General features: G+C 33.4%; 1 protein-coding gene across 11 annotated transcripts in view; it reads right to left on the reverse strand.

The window, feature by feature from the left end:
• CWC22 (CWC22 spliceosome associated protein homolog) overlaps positions 1–22,149 on the reverse strand; it is a 59,311-nt gene that overhangs the window by 4,901 nt on the left and 32,261 nt on the right. For all 11 annotated transcript variants that reach the window (XM_035696406.2, XM_025460373.3, XM_049106369.1 and 8 more), the window contains 12 exons: positions 22,073–22,126; positions 19,984–20,119; positions 19,680–19,886; positions 19,523–19,585; positions 14,762–14,866; positions 13,398–13,479; positions 8,999–9,059; positions 5,917–5,994; positions 5,094–5,246; positions 3,521–3,648; positions 1,684–1,785; positions 1,372–1,592 (listed from right to left, as the gene is read on the reverse strand). In XM_035696406.2, coding sequence (XP_035552299.1) covers positions 1,372–1,592; positions 1,684–1,785; positions 3,521–3,648; positions 5,094–5,246; positions 5,917–5,994; positions 8,999–9,059; positions 13,398–13,479; positions 14,762–14,866; positions 19,523–19,585; positions 19,680–19,886; positions 19,984–20,119; positions 22,073–22,126 — 1,390 coding nt within the window. The remainder of the gene's footprint in view (positions 1–1,371; positions 1,593–1,683; positions 1,786–3,520; positions 3,649–5,093; positions 5,247–5,916; positions 5,995–8,998; positions 9,060–13,397; positions 13,480–14,761; positions 14,867–19,522; positions 19,586–19,679; positions 19,887–19,983; positions 20,120–22,072; positions 22,127–22,149) is intronic.

Here is a 22,149-nt window from a genome sequence, read left to right on the forward strand (position 1 = left end):
TAAACTGAAAGAACCACTTGCAAAACTGGCAGTATCGGGGATCCCTGGGTGGCTCAGCGGTTTGGCGCCTGCCTTTGACCCAGGGCACGATCCTGGAGTCCGGGGATAGAGTCCCGCATCAGGCTCCCGGCATGAAGCCTGCTTCTCCCTCCTCCTGTGTCTCTGCCTCTCTCTCTCTCTATCATAAATAAATAAACCTTAAAAAAAAAAAGACTCTCACGGAGTCTTTTAAAAACAAACAAAACTGGCAGTATCTACTAAAGCTAAATACATAACCTACAACCCAGTGGTTCCCAGAGATTCTCTAAGTACGAACCCAGGTGAAATGCACATGTGTAAATATTCATATTTTTATATATATATATATATCTCCCCAATATGAGTAACAGTTTTCACAGGACTACTATTTATAAATCTAAATTGTTCCTGAGTAAATAGACTGCAGCATATTCATACAGTGGAAAACTATACAGCAGTAAGACTGAATGAACTATAACTAAATGCAATATTACAGATGAATCTCACAAAGTAATTGTGAAAGATAAGCCAGGGATAAAGGAGTTTATAAACACCGTTATAAAGGTCAAAACAGGGCAGCCTCGGTGGCTCAGTGGTTTAGCGCCATCTTCAGCCCAGGCCTGATCCTGGAGACCAGGGATCGAGTCCCACGTCAGGCTCCCTGCATGGAGCCTGCTTCTCCCTCTGCCTGTGTCTCTGCTCTTTCTCTCTCTCTCTCAAATAAATGAATGAATGAATGAATGAATAAAATCTTAAAAAAAAAAGGTTAAAAACAGCCACAACTAATTATGCAATTACAGATGAGAGCAGCAGCTGCCGTGAGGCAGTGGATGGCAGGAGTGGCAGTAACTGGTAACTCCTGGTATGGGCAGCGAGCACATGGTTCTCTTCTTTTCATGAAAACTTATGTAGCTGTACACTTACAAAGTATGCACTGAATGCATGACACATGTCAATGACTAATATAAATCCTCATTAATTAAATTAAAAAACTAAAATTTCTTTAAAATACACAGGAAATAAATAAAATTTAATAGCCAGAAAAGCTATAAGCTGGCGTAAAGGCATTATAAACGAATGGTAGTTCAGTCATCACTCAAACAAATTTTGCCAAAGAAATATCTTCATTTCTATGAAGAGGATTCCAATAGGTAATCCTAGCATTATAAATGATGCAATTCACTACAGACTCCAGCAGCGATAGATGATCATTTATATTATTAATTGTGGCTTTTAAACAACTGAACTCTAAAATAATTAAACAATCAAATTATTTTCTTCCCTCGGTGTAAACATCATCAGCAATAAACTTGTTAGAAAAGAGCCCAATCAATTATAAATGAGTTTCCATACCTGAAGCAGAGCTCTGACTACTGCTGGATGAAGAATCACTCTCTTCACTGGAAGACTCTGAACTGCTGTCACTGCTGTCCGAATCCGAGGCAGAGGAGTCAGACTCTGAAGAGGAGGATGCAGAAGAGGAAGAGGAAGGGGAGGACTTATTTGGCTCAACATCTGGTTTCTGTGCCACAATGACCTTTGGTGTATTTTTGAGATGCTCACGCAATTCATCCCTAATTAAAGATATAATCTGTTAGTGTCTGCTTCAAGGGCAACTGAGATAATTTTTTAAGATGAAAATAAAATTCTGAAAATTATCCTTACGTTAAACCTCCAAGACCTATAGAAGTAAAGAAGTTGATGGCAAACCGAGTGTTTCTTGGATTATCTCGGGGTAATAATCCTTCAAAAAATGGCTGGAGGGTTCTAAAACAAGAAAAAAAATGAACAAAACAGAATATATTGCTTAATGATAAAAAGGCAAAGTTTGTATACAGTCATTTTTTCAGATTTTCTATGTATTATTAAATAAATGAAACAGAATCAAGAAAGTGATTTATATCATTTATTAGGTCAGGCAATATGCTATCTAAATGAAATGAGTAGGGTCAAGTCATAATTTATTAAACTTACAACAGAGAAGGTTTTTTAAAAAAATCATTTATTTGAGAGAGAGAGCAAGAGAGAGAGTGTGTGTGCATGTGGGGTGGGGGGATGAAGGGAGAGACAGAATCTCAAGTAGACTCTCCACGGAGCATGGAGCCCCAAAACCGTTCTCACAACCTTGACTGTGACCTAAGCTGAAACCAAGAGTCAGACGCTTACTTGACTGAGCCACCCAGGCACCCCACAGAGGTTTTTAAAAACTTTTTCATACATCACACATACATATATTGCATAATAACACACACACACACATACATACACATATATAGTATGTGAACATATATAAGACCAAGTAAAAACAAATCTCCTCTGTTTTATTTATATATATACACACACACACACAGACACACAAACACACGCAGCACTGTGTATGGCACTGAAGGATAGGGTAAAAATAGTCAACTAAAGGGAAAAATTATGGATGAAGTCTGCATATAATCATTACTTCTGGGGAGGGGAACAAACAAAACATGGTCTGGACATGGTTCGGAGTGCCACACTGAATGATGAACCAGTAGAGCCAGGACAAACTCTTTCATAGAAAAAAGTGACATATAAGGAGAATGGTTAAGAGTTTGCTGGACAGACCAAGAGAGGGGATTTCTAGCTCTGGAAACAGAGGCAAGGAAACATGAATGCACTGAGCAATGGTGGTGCAGCCTGTGAGAAGGAAGGAGATAAACCTGGTGACATAAATAGGGACCAAAAATTAGTCTATGAAGCCAAGGGGAGCAGATGGAATAACCCAGAGAGGGCATTTTGAAACCAGAATAGAAACTGTGGCAAAGAGGAGAGGGGGGTAGGCTGAAGAGTAGAGACCATGAAGAGTGAGACAGAATGAGAAGAGAGAAGCCACAGTAAGCAAATGATCAACTGGGTAAATAAGGCTGGAAAGCCCAAGGGCATGAGGACTGAGAAAAAGTAATCAACTTGGCAGGTAGTCACTAGGAAATCTGAAAGGACGATTCAGTAGTGTGAATGAAGTAGAAGTCAATGTGAGGGGCAATGGTAATCTGAGTAAACAAGAAAGAAGAAAGCTGAGGTGGGGATTTATAGGATAGTCCTGGAACAAGACCCTCATTCAATGTCATAATTTGAACTATTCATTACATGACTGAGTCATCTATATATCTTCACAATTGTTCACTGATAACAAAAAATTAATTTTCTAAGGCTCAAGATTAGGGTTAAAAATGAAAATAAAACCGTAAGTACTCACTACTAGAAAACTCCAGTGAAAATGCAAAGTGTGTTCTAAACTAAACTAAAAGAGGCATTAATTCTGTGTTTCTTCCACTGGAACTAAAATCCATCATTAAAAACTGCATGTTGTCCTATGCCACAGAACATGAGACTCAAGAGTAGTGATTAATGAATGAACAAAGTCCTAGGGGCTTAACTCTTGTTTTTACAACCAAGGGTAGACTTCTGTTGCTACAAGGAAGGAAAATTCCTGAGGACACTAAGGATAAAAAATGCATAATGATAAACTTACTCATCCTTTAATCTTGCATTAAGTTTAGGAAGACCCATATATTCACACAGTTCTTGGAAAAATATCTTAACAAAAATTCTACTGGATGACGTAGTGGTTTCTTCACTCAGCTTTATACATTCGAGAACCTGAAAATTAAAATGAGAAGACGATTTTATTTTATTCAAAAGACAAAATGACCAACATTTATGACTCTAAGTGTCTCTACAGAATGATCTGTGAATATCATTCTTTGTCCTAATAAGTAATACTTCTTGGCCACATTTAAGACTACCTCTCCATGATAATTTTCATAATGCTAAGATGCTACAGAAATAGAGTTCATTCTTTCTTGAGTAATGCGCTTTTTATAGCAGAGATATATTCTGCTGTGAGTATATAATGCTGAAGAAAAGATTACTAGCTTCTAAAACTCACTCATCAAAATGTGGATGTCTAAGGGTTTGGGGCAAAATGCCACTTAGAGCATTAGGCTATAGTTTTGTATAGTACATATACAAGAAGGGTAAAGACAGCAAGAATGATGGTTTGTTGTGAATGCTAAGATTGAGGCTTAAAATGGAAGCCATGGAGAGATGTTTTAAGACAAATAAAAATACAAGGAACCTCCAGTTTTTATGAGTTCTGTGATCCAGGAACCCATTTGCTTCGATTATCTAAAACCTTGATTTCATTTTCATTCCCAGAGGAGGAAAAGAAGAAAAAAATTATTATGATCAGGCTCCTAGGTCAGCTTACAAAGTGCCTATCAATGCAGCTTAGTACTTACATTACAATAATCTACCTAATGTTATGAGCTCACTTTGCTGCTTCATTCTACCATCAGGTTGTGGTATTCTACAATGTGATCCTCTTCTCTCTTTCTTCTTGGATGCAACTTCTTTCTTTCAACTTCACTTTTCTTAGAACCTATCACGTTTTATTTTGTATTAGTGTTACGGGCATATCTATCTTACCTCATATAGTTCTTCTATGGTAATAAGCTCCTTGAAACCAGAGATCATATATAATTCACTATGGATGCCCAGTATCTCTCTCAAGTGACTGGGCATATAGTTGGTAACTGAATGAATGGTTGTTGGATGAACAGCAGTTGAACAATAAATGCCAGCTTCATGAATGTGTTTCAAATTCCAATCCGGTATACACCTGTGTATCACGAATATCTTAACTTGTTCTAAATAACTATGACTAAAAGATGCATGACCACCAAACTACTGTTGTATGTGAGCATGAGTGTGTATGTGCATGTGTGCACACAGAGAGAAGATGAAACTCTGTTTTTCCTGAAAACACCATTAGCCATCACTATTAAAAAGCACTGTGATGTTTGGACTGCTAAAATCGCCTAGGATGGTATTGTAGTTCTTATATTCATGCTATTTACTTAGCTTTTTGATATTGTGTTATATGAATATAGTCTCAAAGACAGTCATTACAGTAAAAGTTTGCTACATATTTCATTTTAATGTACATTTCCTACATAGGAAAAGTAGGATTATATTATACATTAATACCTATTCGTGAATAATGGGATTGGGAAAGAAGTATAAATATCAACCCATCTACTTACACTCCATGGAAGTGAATCAGTGTATAAAAGGTGAGCAAACATCTTAGCAACATTTCTCAATTTGTTTGTTTCCAAGCGATGGATGGTATCATATTGTTCTTTGAATATACTTTCAAAGGATTCCATGTATTCTTTTTTCAGCATGCAAAATCGCTAATAAATTAAAAAAAATTGAATGTCAACACCACTAAAAATTGACTGTCAATACCATTATGAGCATATCAGATCCTCCTAAATTTACTGAATCAAAAATTAGTAAACATTTTATATATCATATCAATCTTTTTGTGCTGTATGACGGAATGCTTAAAAAGGAAGGTAATATATATCATCCCTATTTACCTAGGATTTATACACTAAAACAAAATTATACAGGTAGCTTATCACAGACACATACATTTGCATACTATACAAATATATTTCTCCGTGGGTAGAGTTGAGATTTAAAAACTTATTTTATTTTAGCTCATGGTCTATTTGTGTTGCCTGAGCATGTACTTGACTTCAGAAACTGTGTTGAGATTTTGAAAAGGCAACATTTAATTGTCCTCTTTGGGAAATTGTTACAAAGCATATAGAATTTCAGAAAGTTCTGGAAGAATCATATGCAATGCTAATAAGGCACTACAAAATGAAGCAGGAAAGGAGGAAACTACAGAGGATGGGAAACCCGAGGAAGGAAAGAGCGATCAGTTTTGAGCAAAGATTTGCTATTACATTAGACAAGACCACAAAACAGACACATCAATTCACAATATTCATGTTAAGGATTCCCTTAGTGATTCTATTAAAATTCCAACAAGAAGAATGAGGCTGAACTCACCCCAGCTAATAAGCCAAAAAATTTCTCATATGTCCTTTGTTGGGCACAGCAGTCAAGTATCATGTTGCAGAGTTCTTTCTATTTGGAAGAAAAATTGCATTAATGATTCAAAACACAATCCATGCTATATGACAACTTATCAATACGATAGAGACAGCTTGAATTTTTAAGTAAGGGTTTAAACATACAGAACTTCCGAACCTTTGTGAGCTTAAGTTACTAAGACCAAACGATTCAATCTATGTCAAGCCTATACAGTCTTTCAAAGCCTTCAGCCTGGCTGACAGTTTCCATTGTCATCTAAGCTAATTAGATTGATTATAAAATTCTAAATTCATATTAAGTATGAACTACTTCAAGAAAATCTACTATATGAAACAGATACACCATGAAGAGATTGAATAGATTTTCTAAAAAGACTACACAAAATCTTTAAAAATACAGATCATCAATATGCCACCTAACAATTCAGTTAAACACCTTTAAGCTCAATTAATTAAGGAATGTATTTAATTAATATGGAAGAGCTAGAACATGAGTCTTTACAGAACCATAAATAAGCACAGCTATGTTAACTTAAAAGACATTCTTTAATAAAAAAAATATATATTTAAAAGAACTAAGAAAAAGTATCTCTATAGCTGGATTTTCTAGCCTCAAAATAAATGTTACACACATACATCTAATTATTTATATATATATATATATATATATATATAAATATAATACCCTTTCAGTTCATTTTTACTGCTATTTAATTTTACCTTTGTATTTTCAATTTGCAATTTTGACATTTGGTCATATTTAACGTGAAATATAACCTAAGTAAATATTGTAAGTATTTTAAAGCTCAGGTCTATAATATTTACTGCATATATCTATGTGCAAGAGGGAGGCAAAGGGTCCTAAAGAAGCACAGGATACTCCAGAACTATACTGTCTAGCATGGTAACCTCTAGCGAATTAGTTAAATAACATTACCTAAAATTAAAATTTTAGTTCTTCGGTCACATTTTCAGTACTCAAAAGCCACATGTGACTGACTAGTGGCTACTGTATTAGACAGTGTAGACTATATATAAATATTTTCATCACTGCAGAAAGTTCTATTGGACACCACTGTTCTGGAAACTGATCATCTAGGTATAAAACAATCTACTCAAAAGGCCTTAATTCACAATATGAAGTTGTTTTTAGATGTCATTACATTGCTAAATTATTTTTTTATGATTAGTCACAAGTTATCTCAATTAAATAAAAACACTTATTAATGTGTAAGTCCTGAAAAGATATACTTTGTCAAAATTTAATATAGTACTAAAAAGTTAAAATGAGGTTTTTCGGAGTTCTGCAATATTATGTTAATTTGATATATTAAAATGCATTTTCAACTCTTTCTACCAAAACTGTATTTTACAATAACATAACAGTTAATCAGGTTTTAAACAATATAATGTGGTATTATGCTGACAGCACTGCTAATAAAGTCAGTGCTACTTGCAAAACAACTTTCTTTCTTCCCTAGACTAAATGCAATTATAAGAGTTATTCCCTGTGGCTTATAATAATTAAATATTTTAACATTTTAATTAAATATTATAGCAATTTTAGGACAGTCTTTTGAGTGCATGAAAATAGATGCACGAAGACACTTCCAATTGCTATCAAAATATGTTAAGATTAGTTCTAGAACAACTATCCTCTGAATTAATATTAATAAAACTTATAATGACTTAATTATATTCCTCAAATAATGTGAAAAGATCATACAGTAATTTCAGTTTCAATTATAATTTGAAAGGTTAATTCACTAATTTATTTCCTTTCAAAAGTGAACACATGAAGTGCACCCAGGGTACCAATAGGTACACTGTTACTAATATACCAATAAACAAACTTTAAGAGGGAAATAAGAACTTTTTACATTTGAAAAGAATAATTTCTTCTCAAAATTACATACCATAGGATTAAGAAGAAATCCGTCATCTAGAAAAAGGCTGGTAAACTTTTTAAATTAAAGGTCAGATGGTAAATATCTTAGGCTTTAAAGGCCATAAGGTTTCTGTTGCAACCAGTCAATTCTGCTGCCATAGGGTGAAAACAAGTATACATAATACACCAACCTATGGGCATGGCTGTATTATACCATTAAAGTTTTATTCACAAAAAACGGGTAGTGGGCCTGGGCTACAGTCTGCTAATTCCCATAACAGATCATAATTAAAGCCTTAAGGCAAATCACTTATACCAAACAGGAACAGATAGTCAAGATCTTTTAGAAATAGAAACCAAAGAGCCTAGAGTTGAATATATAAAGTAAAGCAAGTAAAGCAACGTGTGAAAAGCAAAACCCTAAAAGCCTTGGCTCAGGTTCCAAGGATTTAAAATGTGGATGGGCAGGGAGGAATATACGTAAGAATACAACTGAAAAAACACCCAAGATAACCTACTCAATCTAGTCTTTATTATTGTTGACATTAGGGTTCTATGATACTTTTAACAGTGAAGTATACACAAAGTTATAAGATTATGAGTTCCACCCATCAAGAGGGGGCTTAATATAATATGCTTTGTGGATTACTGAATTCCTGAAACCCTGCAGAGTGTCTGACATGTAGTGTACGCAGAATACATTTTGCTGAGATAATGAATAAAAGAAAAAAAGACAGATTCTTCTATAGCCAATTAAAGCAATGTAGCAACATGTGCGGTAATCATTACAATTTCTACCAGAAAAGAATGCTTTAGTACATTAAGAAGATAGACTAGGCAATTCATTAAAGAACAAGTTTCCTATTGTATTTTAAGCTACCATTTGATTTACAGGCAACCACTAGGAAATTTATGTAAAGTGCAGTGGGTCAGAGAGACTGGCTCCTTTTTCACATCCCATGAAAGCAGACCATTTAATTCACTGCAATGAGGAGCATTTATGAAACACCTTAGAACTAAGTTTTAAGTTATTTTAAAATTTCAGAATATCGATGTTATAGATATTGTTTCAATTCATAATACCTATTAACTGTCTTAAACATTTTTATACCTAATATCATTTCCTAATAGAAAAAAAATACTGACTTACTGTTTGGCTTTCAGGGAACTCCATTTTCAGCAATTTGTGAGCACATTCTTCAAAATCTAAACTGTAGAGACAAAATAGTCATAAGAGTTAGGTTAAAAACTCACCGCATTGTTAAATCATACAAGGACCTTATTTTAATAATTGTTTTAAATAACTTTTTTACTGTAACTTCATAGTCCTGAATTGTGTATATAGAAAAGACATTGCTCTTAACTCTACAAAGAATGAAGTACTTACTGAGATATACACAACATGGATGCACTCTGAATTAAAAGAAGTGAAAAAGTCAGATATAAAAGATCACATAAAGTATGATTCCATTTATATAAAGTGTCCAAACTGGGCAAATACATAGACAAAAAGTAGACAAATTTTTATGACATTGCTAAATATTTCCATTTATCTCTGACCCAAGTCAGGAAGAGGTAAAAGATGCTCCAGAGCCAGCATGACATCCAGTGCTTAACCACATTTATAAGTTATCTTGATTCATACCCAAACACAGTGCTTCTACATTTTCAAAAACTAAGTATAAATATAGTAAATAACCAAAATCACTTATAAGGAAAACAAAATTGCTTTTATACTACATTCATATAAGTTTCATTAAAAATATCTCCAATATCAAGGGATCCCTGGGTGGCTCAGCAGTTTAGCGCCTGCCTTCGGCCCAGGGCGTGATCCTGGAGTCCTGGGATCGAGTCCCACATCGGGCTCCCTGCATGGAGCCTGCCTTTCCCTCTGCTTGTGTCTCTCTGCCTCTCTCTCTCTCGCTCTCTGTGTCTCTCATGAGTAAATAAAATCTTAAAAAAAAAAAAAATCTCCAATATGCTTAAGAGAATTATCAAATTTAATGTGAGTTCAATTCAGGAAAAATGCTAATATATTTGCACTTTTTGTAGACTGTTCAAACCTTCATTCTTTGGTAACAAGCATATAAAATAATCAGCCACTGAAATAGGAGGACTATGAATTTAGTTTTATAGTTCATCTGATTCCTCAGCTTCTGATATTTATTGAGTTTCATAAGCATAAGAGTAATAACCCAGGATGGTACAATGTAATGGAATTAAAAAGAAAAAACTAAAATGAAAAAAGAAATATATCAGAAAGAGCTTTCACAACAGGTAATATTAAACAATATCTGGCACGAAGATTAAAATACTAAACTGTAGTTGATAAACTTCAACAATATAGCAATATCACCAAAAAGTATTTTTAAAGATTTGATATTTTCTTTTCTAATTCTAATTTTTTTAAAACAGAATTAGTATGCATGAAAAAACCCTGCAATTTCTGAAAAATGAATCAATTAGTTAAGAAAAATATTTTATAACTTCCCTTTATCTGACAGGAGTCAGTGAGAAAGTTAGCTATGTGATAGTCTATTTTTCTTGTTCTTGTTTTAAGTGTTAACTCCCTACACCAAGATTGTTTTGAAGTTGTACTAAATGTAAAAATTAAATGAATTAAATTTGCTTGATATTTCAGTTACTTTTGGTTGCTAAATCAAATGAATTTCAGGTTTTTTTTTTTTTTTTTTTTTTGAAGAATTTATTTATTTATTGATGAGACACAGAGAGAGAGAGGCAGAGACAAAGGCAGAGGCAGACAGGGAGCCTGATGCAGGACTTGATCCCAGGCCCCGCAATCACGCCTTTGGGATCTGAGCCAAAGGCAGACGTTCAACCTCTAAGTCACCCAGGCCTCCCTGAATTTCAGGTGCAACACAAATAAACAGTGACTGAAGGAAGGGTAAGGAAAGTGATTTTACATGATGCTAGTTTTTCAGTTGTGTTTACTAATGGTTTTGTTAATATTTCCAATCTAAGAAACTCTGGTGGGAAAATGATAGTCCCACCTCCTTCTGATGCTACAGCTTCAAAAATGCAAAATCAGAGAGGAACATCATTTAAAAACAAGAACAAACAAGAATGTTTACTTTTCAATAACAAAACCAATTGTCTGATTTTGTTTTGTGTAAATGAGAGAGGGTCATTTAGAAGCCAGGATAGTAAAAAGAAGGTAAGAGTACTAGTGAGATCAGTCAACAAGTCTAAAAGGAAAGAAATTAAAAAAATAAAGTCACCACACAGTTCAGTTGTCAGACCTTAGTTTTGTTTGCAAGAATTCCAAAAACAAACTATAAAATGCCCTCATTGCCATCTGACTTGATTATATTCCATTATTGATTTATATTTGGTAGAGGCTGTTGTAACTATAAACATAAGACTTTTGAAAAATACAAAAAACTGGAAAACAGACACAAAAGAATCTATAATCCAATCTCCTCTCAAGACAACTACTGTTTATGTTACTGGTAATGGCATGTTAATGCATTCCTTCTAGAATCTGTCTACCTATTTCAACAGTTAAGATAATACTACTGGTGCAGTACTATACAGTCTGTACAATTTTTGCCCTACTTCACATTAAGTCAGACCACTTGCCTGCATCAATAATAATTTCCCATTAGCCTAACTTTCAATGGTGGCATAAAATGGACATTTGATTATTTGTATTGGATTATTTGTATTGATAGTCTTTTTTTCCCCCCATAATGAACAATTCTATATATAATTCTCTATCAATATATATTTCTTTAAGAAATATAACAAAGAAGAATGGTCAAATGGTATGAACACTAAGCCCTTGGTTCATGTTACCAAAAGGCTTTCCATGAAGAGTGTATACACTTAAATTCCCCGTACCTGTATCTCACTAAAACCATTAGTACTGAGTACTGTTGCTTTGGGGGGGAAAAAAATCATTTCAGCTGTTTTAATGACTAACAATAGCACTTATTAGTCTAGAGCGTTATTTATTCAATAACTTTGTATTTCAAGATCCCATTACATGAATCCCCCAAACATGTCCTTTAAACACTATCAAAGTCTTTGAGGTTCTTTCCTAAAATATGTATGAGATATTAAGTATCGTAAACTTTGTCATATAGAATCATATAGAAATTACTTTTACTAGGCATCGGGGGAGCTCAGAACTCTTAAATACCAACACCTAAAACAGTGTTGCTGTTACCAGTGTTGGTACTACTCTATAATTGTGATTGTCACCTGTCTAATGCTTTTATTTTTCGAATCTTTTGTGTGACTCAAGGATTATTAAGGTTTGGTAAACTAAAAAACAGTTTCCTTTAAATAATTATTCAAAGAACTCTCCTGTAACTCTTCAAAGTTAACAGCAATATTAAAACAGTAAATCTGCTGTTTACAACAGATTACTGTTGAATTTCTAGAAAAGGATAAATGAAAGGTCAAACTCTAAGAATTTTTACCTATAACAAAAAAATTCTCATTTTCCACTTTAAGTTTGTAAGAAAAAATAGTTAATAGATTTTTCTTTCATGTGAAAGGCAAAGAAATAGGTAAGGATAAACCAAAAATATTTCTAGCTAATGTTTTGCTTTTTAACATCTTTCTGAAGATGAATCTAAGCCAAAAAGTTTTCAGACAGAATAAAAACAGGATGACTCCTACGTATGAATCATTTTTGCTATTACATCATACTAAATGGAAATATACAAAACCTAGTAAGAAAACAAAACTGAGAAAATATTCCTCCTCCAGTGCAAAATGTAAACACTGTGCCCATTAAATCAATAGGTTGATTCGCATAAAGAACAGATGTACTAAGCATTTAATATTTCATTTATTTCTCTTCCAAACCAAACTCACAGCCTTCAAAGGGAATAGGATATTCACATGACATCACAGTAGTTCTTACTTAACATTACTTCAAAGGATCCTCAAAACCTTCCTAATTCCTATTTCCATTTATATTCATTTCCATGTGCACACAAAAAAATCAGCATCCAAAAGTTATGTGCTTCTGTGCTTAGAATCAGAATTAGAAACCAAATAAAAAAATAATATATCTTCACTATAATTATATACTGTGCCAGCTCTATAATACAGAATTATCTTCAGGTTCTTATTAGTGATACTTAACTATAAGGAATGACACAGTTAAAAAAAAATCCATTTAATTATGTAATACAATAAGACCTTCCAAATAAGTAAAGGTAATTTTCTTGTGACGCAAAGAAGCAACAGCAGGGATCTATGAGGTTGGGCAGGTAGTTTGAGAATATCTAGTTTTCTGTCATCAGATTCTAAAAATCCCATTCTTGTCCATCCCCTATCAAAATTAAGGATTGGGGCAGCCCAGCTGGCTCAGAGGTTTAGGGCCACCTTCAGCCCAGGGTGTGGTCCTGGAGACCTGGGATCGAGTCCCATGTCGGGCTTCCTGCATGGAGCCTGCTTATCCCTCTGTCTGTGTCTCTGCCTTTCTCTCTCTCTCTCTGTGTCTCTCTTGAATAAATAATAAAATCTTAAAAAAAAAAAAAAAAGGGATCAATTGAGCTGCAGTATCTTCTTACCTTGACTGAATAGCAAGATAAATTGTACGCCGAAATGAAACTAGATTAATTTCTGTTTTGTCATGAATAGTCACTTTTTGTCCTGAAAGAAATTAAACAAAGTTATGAAACTACAAAAATAAACATGAAGGACTGAAAATATATCTCTAGATGATAATTTTTCATAAATATTTAGAATCTATGAATTTAATAATACTCTTTTCTACAGTGTAAAGCATTTGCAGAGCTCAAAGTATCCATTTCTTGTCTTCTGCATCTTAGAGTATTTTAATAACTTTTGTCAGTTCAAAGAAGTCAGAAATCAAGCCAGAAATATTATTTTTGTTTCTGTGTCTCCTGCTCATTTAGATATTATAAGAGGCAGCACTCATGCTGTTGTTTGGTGAAATATTATTTTTAGAGCTATAAACAGTATTTTGATAATTTGGAAGAATTGTAAATTATGGATAGAAATTCAGTTTCAGAGAACACTGGATCATGACAGACTAGATGGGTTCAATATAAATATGTGTGTTTGTCAAAATTTTCTCTTATCTAATGAATTTTCTTCCTCTATAAATATTTGATAGTTTTTATTTGAACAGTATTTTCACAGAAAACAAAGAAATTCTAAAGTTTAATGTATGTAGTTAGGAAATGTTTTAAGTAAGAAAGACACTGGAAAAAAATTAAATTTGTTTTTATTAAATATGTTGTAGAAGAATAATTACACTTTAAGACAAAACTAAAATGTATCATGTCCTAGAACAGAAAGACATACTTTTAATATTTTCAAATATGTAATATAAGTAAATAATGACCAGTTTTATGTATGTTCTAATGTCTTAACTAAGACTTAACCAAAATAAAGTTCTGAGCTCATTTTTCTATGAAATAAAGCAATCAAAGCTGAAGGAGAAGAACATCATGTCTGCTTTGTACAAACACATATTTTGGCCTCCCCCTCTCTATTTTGCCAAAATGAATAGCAAATACCTTGCCACTCTCATCTGTCACATTCATATCAGGGTTGCAGAAATTACTCGACACGAATGCATGTTATTCATAGTTTATACTCAAAGGCATTAAATGTCAAAATTATGCTGATATTAAAAAATGATTTCCTTGTTTAATATTTTTAGAGCAGGGTTTTTCAACTTAGCAATACTGATATTTCCAGCTAGGTAATACCGTGTTGTGGCGGGGGCAGGGGGACAGTCTTATAACTTGTAGGATGTTTAACAGCATCCCTAGCCTTGACCCATCAGAAGCCAACAGCAGCCGCGAGACCTCCACTGATCCAGAACCACTATTTTAGAGGATTACATTAAGAATTAAACTTCAGAGTATTTTACAAGTAGTACTTGAACGAGCCATACTTTTACCTTCTTCATCTTCTTCTCCTTCTTCGTCCTCTTCTTCTTCCTCTTCTTCACTGCTTCCAGCATCTTGGTCTGTGTTTGAGTCACTATCTCCCTCATCAAGAATTTCTACAAGAACACAGTATAGGAAAATATTAAGGAGAAAGTGATAAACATGAATCTCATTCTGAGAAGATAATTCTCAGTTCACCAAAATCCACAGTGGCTACAGTTTATTACCCAAGAAAGTGAGCACAGGGGCCTCATGTTATTGCCTAGGTGGTCAGAGAGCCATATGTATCCTTCTTCTTTTCTTCTTTTGTTAAAGATTTTATTTATTTGTTCACGAGAGACAGAGAGAGGGGGAGAAACATAGACACACAGAGAGAGGCAGAGACATAGGCAGAGAGAGAAGCAGGCTCCCTATGGGGAGCCTGTTGTGGGACTTAATCCCAGGATCCCGGGATCACGACCTGAGCTGAAGGCAAATGCTCAACCACTGAACCACCCAGGGATCCTCATTCTTCTGCCAGGTAGAAAATGGTCATAAAATAAGGGATGAGAAGAACAACAAAAAGTAGATGAAGGTTTTCCAAAAGAGCAAGAGCACCAGAAAAACAAATTATAAATGGAAACTAGAATACTGGAGTCAAAAAATTTTAGTTCAGCATCAGAAAGGAGACAGTCTATTATACAAGGCTAAGGCTAGATATAGAAAGCAAGAATTTAGGCTACGAATGTTTTCCGAAAGACAAAGAAGAGAGAAAAATTTAACTGTATAATTTAGTGTTTACTTTGAATAAATAATAATGAGATTTTTATTCTAAAATATACCTATTAAAAAAAAATAAAATAAAATATACCTATTAAATAGAACATTACAATGAATCTCAAGACATTCCATATGTAATCAGAAACATAAGTTTAAAAGCCTTTAAAAAATTGGTAAGATGAACACTCCATCTGGAAAATCACTTAAAATACAACTCACATCTAAAACTAGATGAAAACAATGATATAAATAAGAGACAACATAAAGGCCAGTCATCATATTAATAGTTGACAAATGAGAAAAACTGGGATGCCTGGGTGGCTCAGTGGTTTAGCATCTGCCTTCGGCCCAGGGCGTGGTCCTGGAGTGCCAGGATCAAGTCCCACATCGGCTCCCTGCATGGAGCCTGCTTCTCCCTTTGCCTGTGTCTCTGACTCTCTCTCTCTGTGTCTCTCATGAGTAAATAAAATCTTAAAACAAAACAAAACAAAACCCCAAAAAACCAACAACAAAAAACAATGAGAAAAACTAATGTTATATTTTGCCCAATGGTGTCTGCTGTTATATGATAAAAGATTTTATAAAGCTGGCTAACACTGTATTTTGCATTTCCTTTACAATCAGAGTTTTTATGATAAACTTTTAGAGTGAACTTAATTTTAGGGAAACTCCAAATTCTTATATTTAAGTGAGCATTATACAGGCTCTACATATAATATTTAATGTTCTCAGTAAACTTCACATTATGAAAAATAAATCATTTTATTAAAATGAAGAGTTGTCATTCAAACCTTAGCTGACACACAAATCCCAAGAATATTTCTGACAAATGTGACTTCAAGAAATAACCTAAAGTGTCTAGTTTCCTATTACATAATGTGGCTTAGACAGACTTTTAAAGAGAGGAAACTATTTAGTATTCAATAGTAGGAAGACAGGCACTCCTGCTGTTTTCCCAAATGCTGTAAGACCTAAAACTCAAGTGCACCTGGGTCACTCTAAGGTGCTAATTACTAAAGCTGTGCCCACTTCCTGCTGTGGCCATTTTTTTTTATGCCAGTTCTAGAAGAACATTTCATGAAAGAATGAAGGTCAAATGAATTGTCTAGTCGTTTACATCATCCTCTCCTCATCTCTCCACTTGAGAATCTACTTACTGAAATTACTTAGGCAATGACAACTGGATTTCATTAACAGAATGAAGCAGTGGTTTCAAGGTATATAGTCTGATCCCCCTGGGGGATCAGTGACACCTGCCAGGTGATTTGTGAGGTCACAACTATTTTCATAACAATACCCAGACATTATCTGCCTTTCTTTGTGCTGCCATCTACAAAGGTCCAAAAGCAATGAGGGTTGAAGCTGCTGCAACCAGAGCACGAATCAAGGCACCAAAGTGCACCAGCCATCACTGTGCTCTTTACTGCCATACTCTCAGAGGTGGGAAAAGAGCCAGTCTGACTTGATAATGTCCTTGAGGAAGAAGTAGAGAACTGCTAACTTCACTGAATCTCACCCCGAAATGTAAGCATATATAATCATCTGAGTAGCAAAAGATGAATTCGTACACAGCCCTTCTGTTAAAGACAGATGCACACTGTCACGTGATGGTTATCTCAAAGAAAAGCACTTGTGAAACTCTTTGACTTGCAAGGTGAATCAGTGCTGTTTTTCTTTTTACTTGAGAGAATGACTGACACACTATAGTTGTTAGGTATTTGGCAGACATTTTCCCAAATACAAAGTGAGAATGTCACTTCAGGGAAAATAATTAACAGTATTTACTACCATGATAAAATTAGAGCTCTCAGGAGAAAATTAGAGAAGTGGTATCCATTCCTCCGAGCTTGACAGCTTCCCAATACTTAAACTTCTCTAAGGTGATACTAATAAATGTGATTTCTTGATATTGTGTTAATGTGTTCATTTAATTTTGATAATGTTAACATGTTAACACCTAGAAGACATGCATAACTGGGTGAATGGGCATTTTCTAAATGACCAATTGAACATGTTGGAAAATCATGCATGGGTAAAAGATCCATTCAAAGTGAGAGGCCAATGGAATTTAATGAATTAGAATATGAAGATTCATGAATATTGTTTCAGGTTTCACATTCCACTTAATCTTTAAGAAACGATTAGCCTTTAAATACTGGCAGAGTACTAAGGAAAAACATACACATTATCTGAAAAGGCTATTAAAATACTGATCTCTTTTCCAACCTCATATTACCTATTTTCTTCTATACTTCAATCAAAACAACCTACTGCAATAGACTGAAATCACAAACAATATGAAAATCGATTTCCTATTAAGTCAGACATTAAATTGTATAAAATATAAAACAGGCCATTTTTCTTAAATTTGTTTCACAAAGTAATTATTTTCATAAAAGTATATAACTTATAATATGAACACTAAGTTTCTGTAATTTTGAAATGATATAGTATTTTTAATATTATCAGTTTTAATTTCTAATAAAGTAAATGTCAACAGATGTAACCCACAAAACAAAAAAGCTCTTTGAAGTCTTAAATACTTTTCTAGAGTATAAAGGGAAGTTAAGTTCAAAGAGCTTAAGAAGTGCTACAATAAAGAAAGTACTACTTTCCTAGCATTGTTCAACCACCGATATCCTAAAGAAATGGATGAGGAGTTCCTAAGTTAAAAAAAAAAATTCATATGAGGTATGATAAAAATTTCATAAAAACATTTAGCATCTTTGAGTGATACTGTAAAGAAAGTTCATAAGAAGGCAAAATGGGTCTAAGGAATTCTTCATGTTAAGAAACTGAATTGTAATAGCAAAAAGAATCCGGCTATTGCAATGAAATGCCCCTAGGAAAATGGCACCTGAGGAGAGTAATCTATTTATTGAAACCGGGATTTTTATAATAATTCATAGAAATGGAAAGCTGCTTACATCTTACTTTCTATTTCATTCTACTTCCAAGCCTGACAACAGCACAGAATGCAGGAGATTGACAGAGCTCTAGGGCTCCTGCTCTCTCTTCCTGAGAGCATTTAGAACAGTAAATACTTCTCATATAAAAACACAACTCAAGGGAAATAAACCCATAAAATTATAATTATACAGATAGCCCTGAAAATTAGCTTTAGAAGAAAAATGATACAAATGTCAAAAAAAAGTGCATTACCTAAATACTTGCCCTGTGATAATACAAAGCACAATATTTTTTACTTATCCTTAAACAAACAAGTAACATTGACGTCAAACAAGTAATTTGTTCCAGGTCACTTAGCTAGTAATGGCACAGACAAAATAAAAACCAAAGTCTATCCAAAGTTAGTGCTCATAATATACTGATGACATACAAATGATAATAATAATTTATTAATTTTTCGAGCACTAATAGCCTATCTGGAATTGTGATTGATTTTATCAGGATATCAACTTACTCTCAAGAAATCATAAAGCATAATATCTAGTTGAATATTAAACTGGGTGTCAATTTAAGTGCCAATTCTTATGTGGTAGTGAAGTTAAAATAAAGGCCGCTAGTAATATAGGGACTTTATTTTTTAAGATTTATTTGAGAGAGAGAGCAAGCATGCACAGACAGAGGGGAAGGAGAGGAAGAGAATCTCAAGCTGATGCCTCACTAAGCATACAGCCCACAGCAGACCTTGATCTCAGGACCTTGAGATCATAACCAGAACTGAAACCAAGAGTTGGATGCTCAATCAACTGAGCCAGCCACTCAGGAACCCCTATATGGACATTTCTTAAGAGGAAAGAGATTTAAGTAAGGTCTGTATGATTTGAATAGAGGGAAAGAGGACAGGAATAATAAGGTAAATAATTTAGAATGAAGTAGACCACAAACAGCACTAGACAGAAAAATGATGCATGGGAAAATAGTGAGGAGAATGGCTTCCTAAGAGCAGAGATTTCATTAGGTCAATAATCTAAACCTTTCTATTAGTATTAATAGAACTACACAAATTGCTTCTACTTATCCAAAATAGATTATAAAACTCTACATACCTTTCTTAATAGCTTTGTACTTCTCTTCATTCTCCATAAAATTAGGATCCATCTTGAAAACATCTTGAAAAAATAAGTTAAAAATTATTTATTTTCTATATTTACATTTATGGTGTCCTACTTCCCAACTCCCTCTGCCCCCCACCATCCAACTCACTAAGAACATCTTCTGGATTATAGTCATCCTCCAGAGGGAGCATATGGGTGAATTGATCATCTTCTTCCACTAAGTCCAGTCCCTCTAGGATAACAGGGTGGTCCTTGAATCCATCCTTCCGTACAGCAAACATCACTTCAATCATATACTGAACTCTTTTGTCAATTTCAGACTCATGAAGAATGTTTCGGAGGCGCTCAAATATAGCTAAAGTGAAAGTGAAAGAAAAAAAACCAATAAAATAAGCAAAAAATATTGTAATACTCAAATAAAGCTCAATGTCAAACCAAAGGTATATACTTACCATTGATTCCTCTTGGTGACACTTGTGTTAATTTGAGGCCACATTCCTTGAGGAAACCAATAGCTACTTCAACACTATCATCTGTTGGTCTTTCCAGGAGCAAAGTGAGCATCTCTAGGCATAAAACTTCATGTGCCTTAAATAGAATGAAGACATATGGAATAGAGAAAATGCTTTCACATATATTAACCTACTGTCAATAGTAATTTAAAAAATTAGCAAATCGGTTTTTGTAGCAATAATACTGTTCATATGATGACCAAATTTTAGAATGCATACAGAAATACTCCAAATATGGGATACAATTTTTCTTCACTTTCATTGTATCTGTTAAAACTTTCTAGATGATTGATTCAGAAGTCTAAATTTATTACATTTACTACAACTATCTCCAAAAGAAATAATTCTTACACATTATATATAGGAAATAATATGTCTACAGGAAATGCCATAAGTAGCTTCAAAACAGAAGTTAAAAAATTATGTATTAATTTTTTACAATCACTATAGAATAGTAATACTATACTTTTTATAATGTGTATAAAAACTAAAATGTAATATGTAGTAAAGAAGTGGTTCTTCACACCACAACGTTTTATGTCTATTTCCTAGTTCATTCCATCAGCAATTTGTTATACAGTAAATAAGTTTTTAAATTACATGGATAATTTTATCAGAATATATATTAACTGTTTCTGGTACACAAAGACGGTTTTGAAATATTTCCCTCTATTTTTTTTTAATTTACTATAGCAAGTTATTGACACTGGCCCCCATTCAAAAATTAATACTTCAAAACCATGCCAGGTAGGGTTGGAATAAAATTCTACTGAAAAGCTTTGCTGTGAAAAAGAAATGTACTAGGAAGCATTTTCAAGATGTCATATATATGCCTTTCTAAGTTTGGACACTTCTTTGAGATGGGGAAGGAAACAGTCTATGTCTTAACTTATGAAAATATCCTTTCCATTGATTGAGCATAACATCAAAAATACATATGCTTTTATTTGGGGGGGATGGTGGGGAGGGAACAGTCTAACATCAGTGATAAGAAAACACTGCCTTGTACCACAGTGGAAGATTTAAAATAGTTAACATTTTAACAGATTTGTGGCAATGCAAAAAATATCTTCAATATAAGTGAATATATATTCAAAAACTAACACTTTCTGTGCTTTCACATAGATATGTGAAATTAAGTTTCCATGGTCTTCATGGAAGAAGCAAGTATCGCTGCAATAATTTAACTTACGAGGTTAAAATCTAATAGGTTTAAAAAAAAAAAAAATCTAATAGGTTTTTAAGAATGAACATGGGAAAGAATTTCATATGGTAAAGAATTTCATATAGGAAAGAATTAAAATATTGATGGTAGATAAATAAGATTAAATGTGACTTCAAAATATAACACATATAATTAAACATAATATATATCTGAAGGAAACCTCTGAGTATGAATAAGAGCAATTTTATCATTTTGAAGTTTAAACAGAAGCTAAATCAAAACTCAAATATATGAATGGACAGATGACTGGAGCAATGAATGAATACAAAATACAAAACCTGAACAATAAAAAGACAAAATTATTTGCAATTAAAACAGATTAATATTACTTAATTTGCATTTTATAAACTGATTCTAAGAATATATGATTTTATATACTATGTTGTTGCAGAGAAAAGATTTTTTATATAATATCAGATAGTATTACATTCTTATGAACAACAGATACAAAAGAAAAAATATCAACTTCATTGTCTCATAAATATGATTAAGTTATAATCTTTGAAGGATTTTGTAGTTGAACAACCATGTATAGTATAGAAAAAATATCAACTTCATTGTCTCATAAATATGATTAAGTTATAATCTTTGAAGGATTTTGTAGCTGAATAACCATGTATAGTATTAACTGTCAGATTAATTTCATAAAATACTTGTTCTGCATTCCTTTTTATATTTAAGATTAAACACAATTATTATCATTTTAAAACTAAAATATCATCCAAGATACTTTTCTCAAAGACTATAAGGCAAAACAAAAATAGACTGTCAATGAAGTGGCATCAAATTTTGATAATTACTTACCACATTTTGGTTAATAAGATGTGCCACAAATTTTGAAGCAGTAAGACAAAGTTGCTGAAAAGTGAAGGTAGAGACAA

Source organism: Canis lupus, chromosome 36 (genome assembly GCF_003254725.2).
Source record: "Canis lupus dingo isolate Sandy chromosome 36, ASM325472v2, whole genome shotgun sequence".
Classification (NCBI taxonomy): Eukaryota; Metazoa; Chordata; class Mammalia; order Carnivora; family Canidae; genus Canis; species Canis lupus.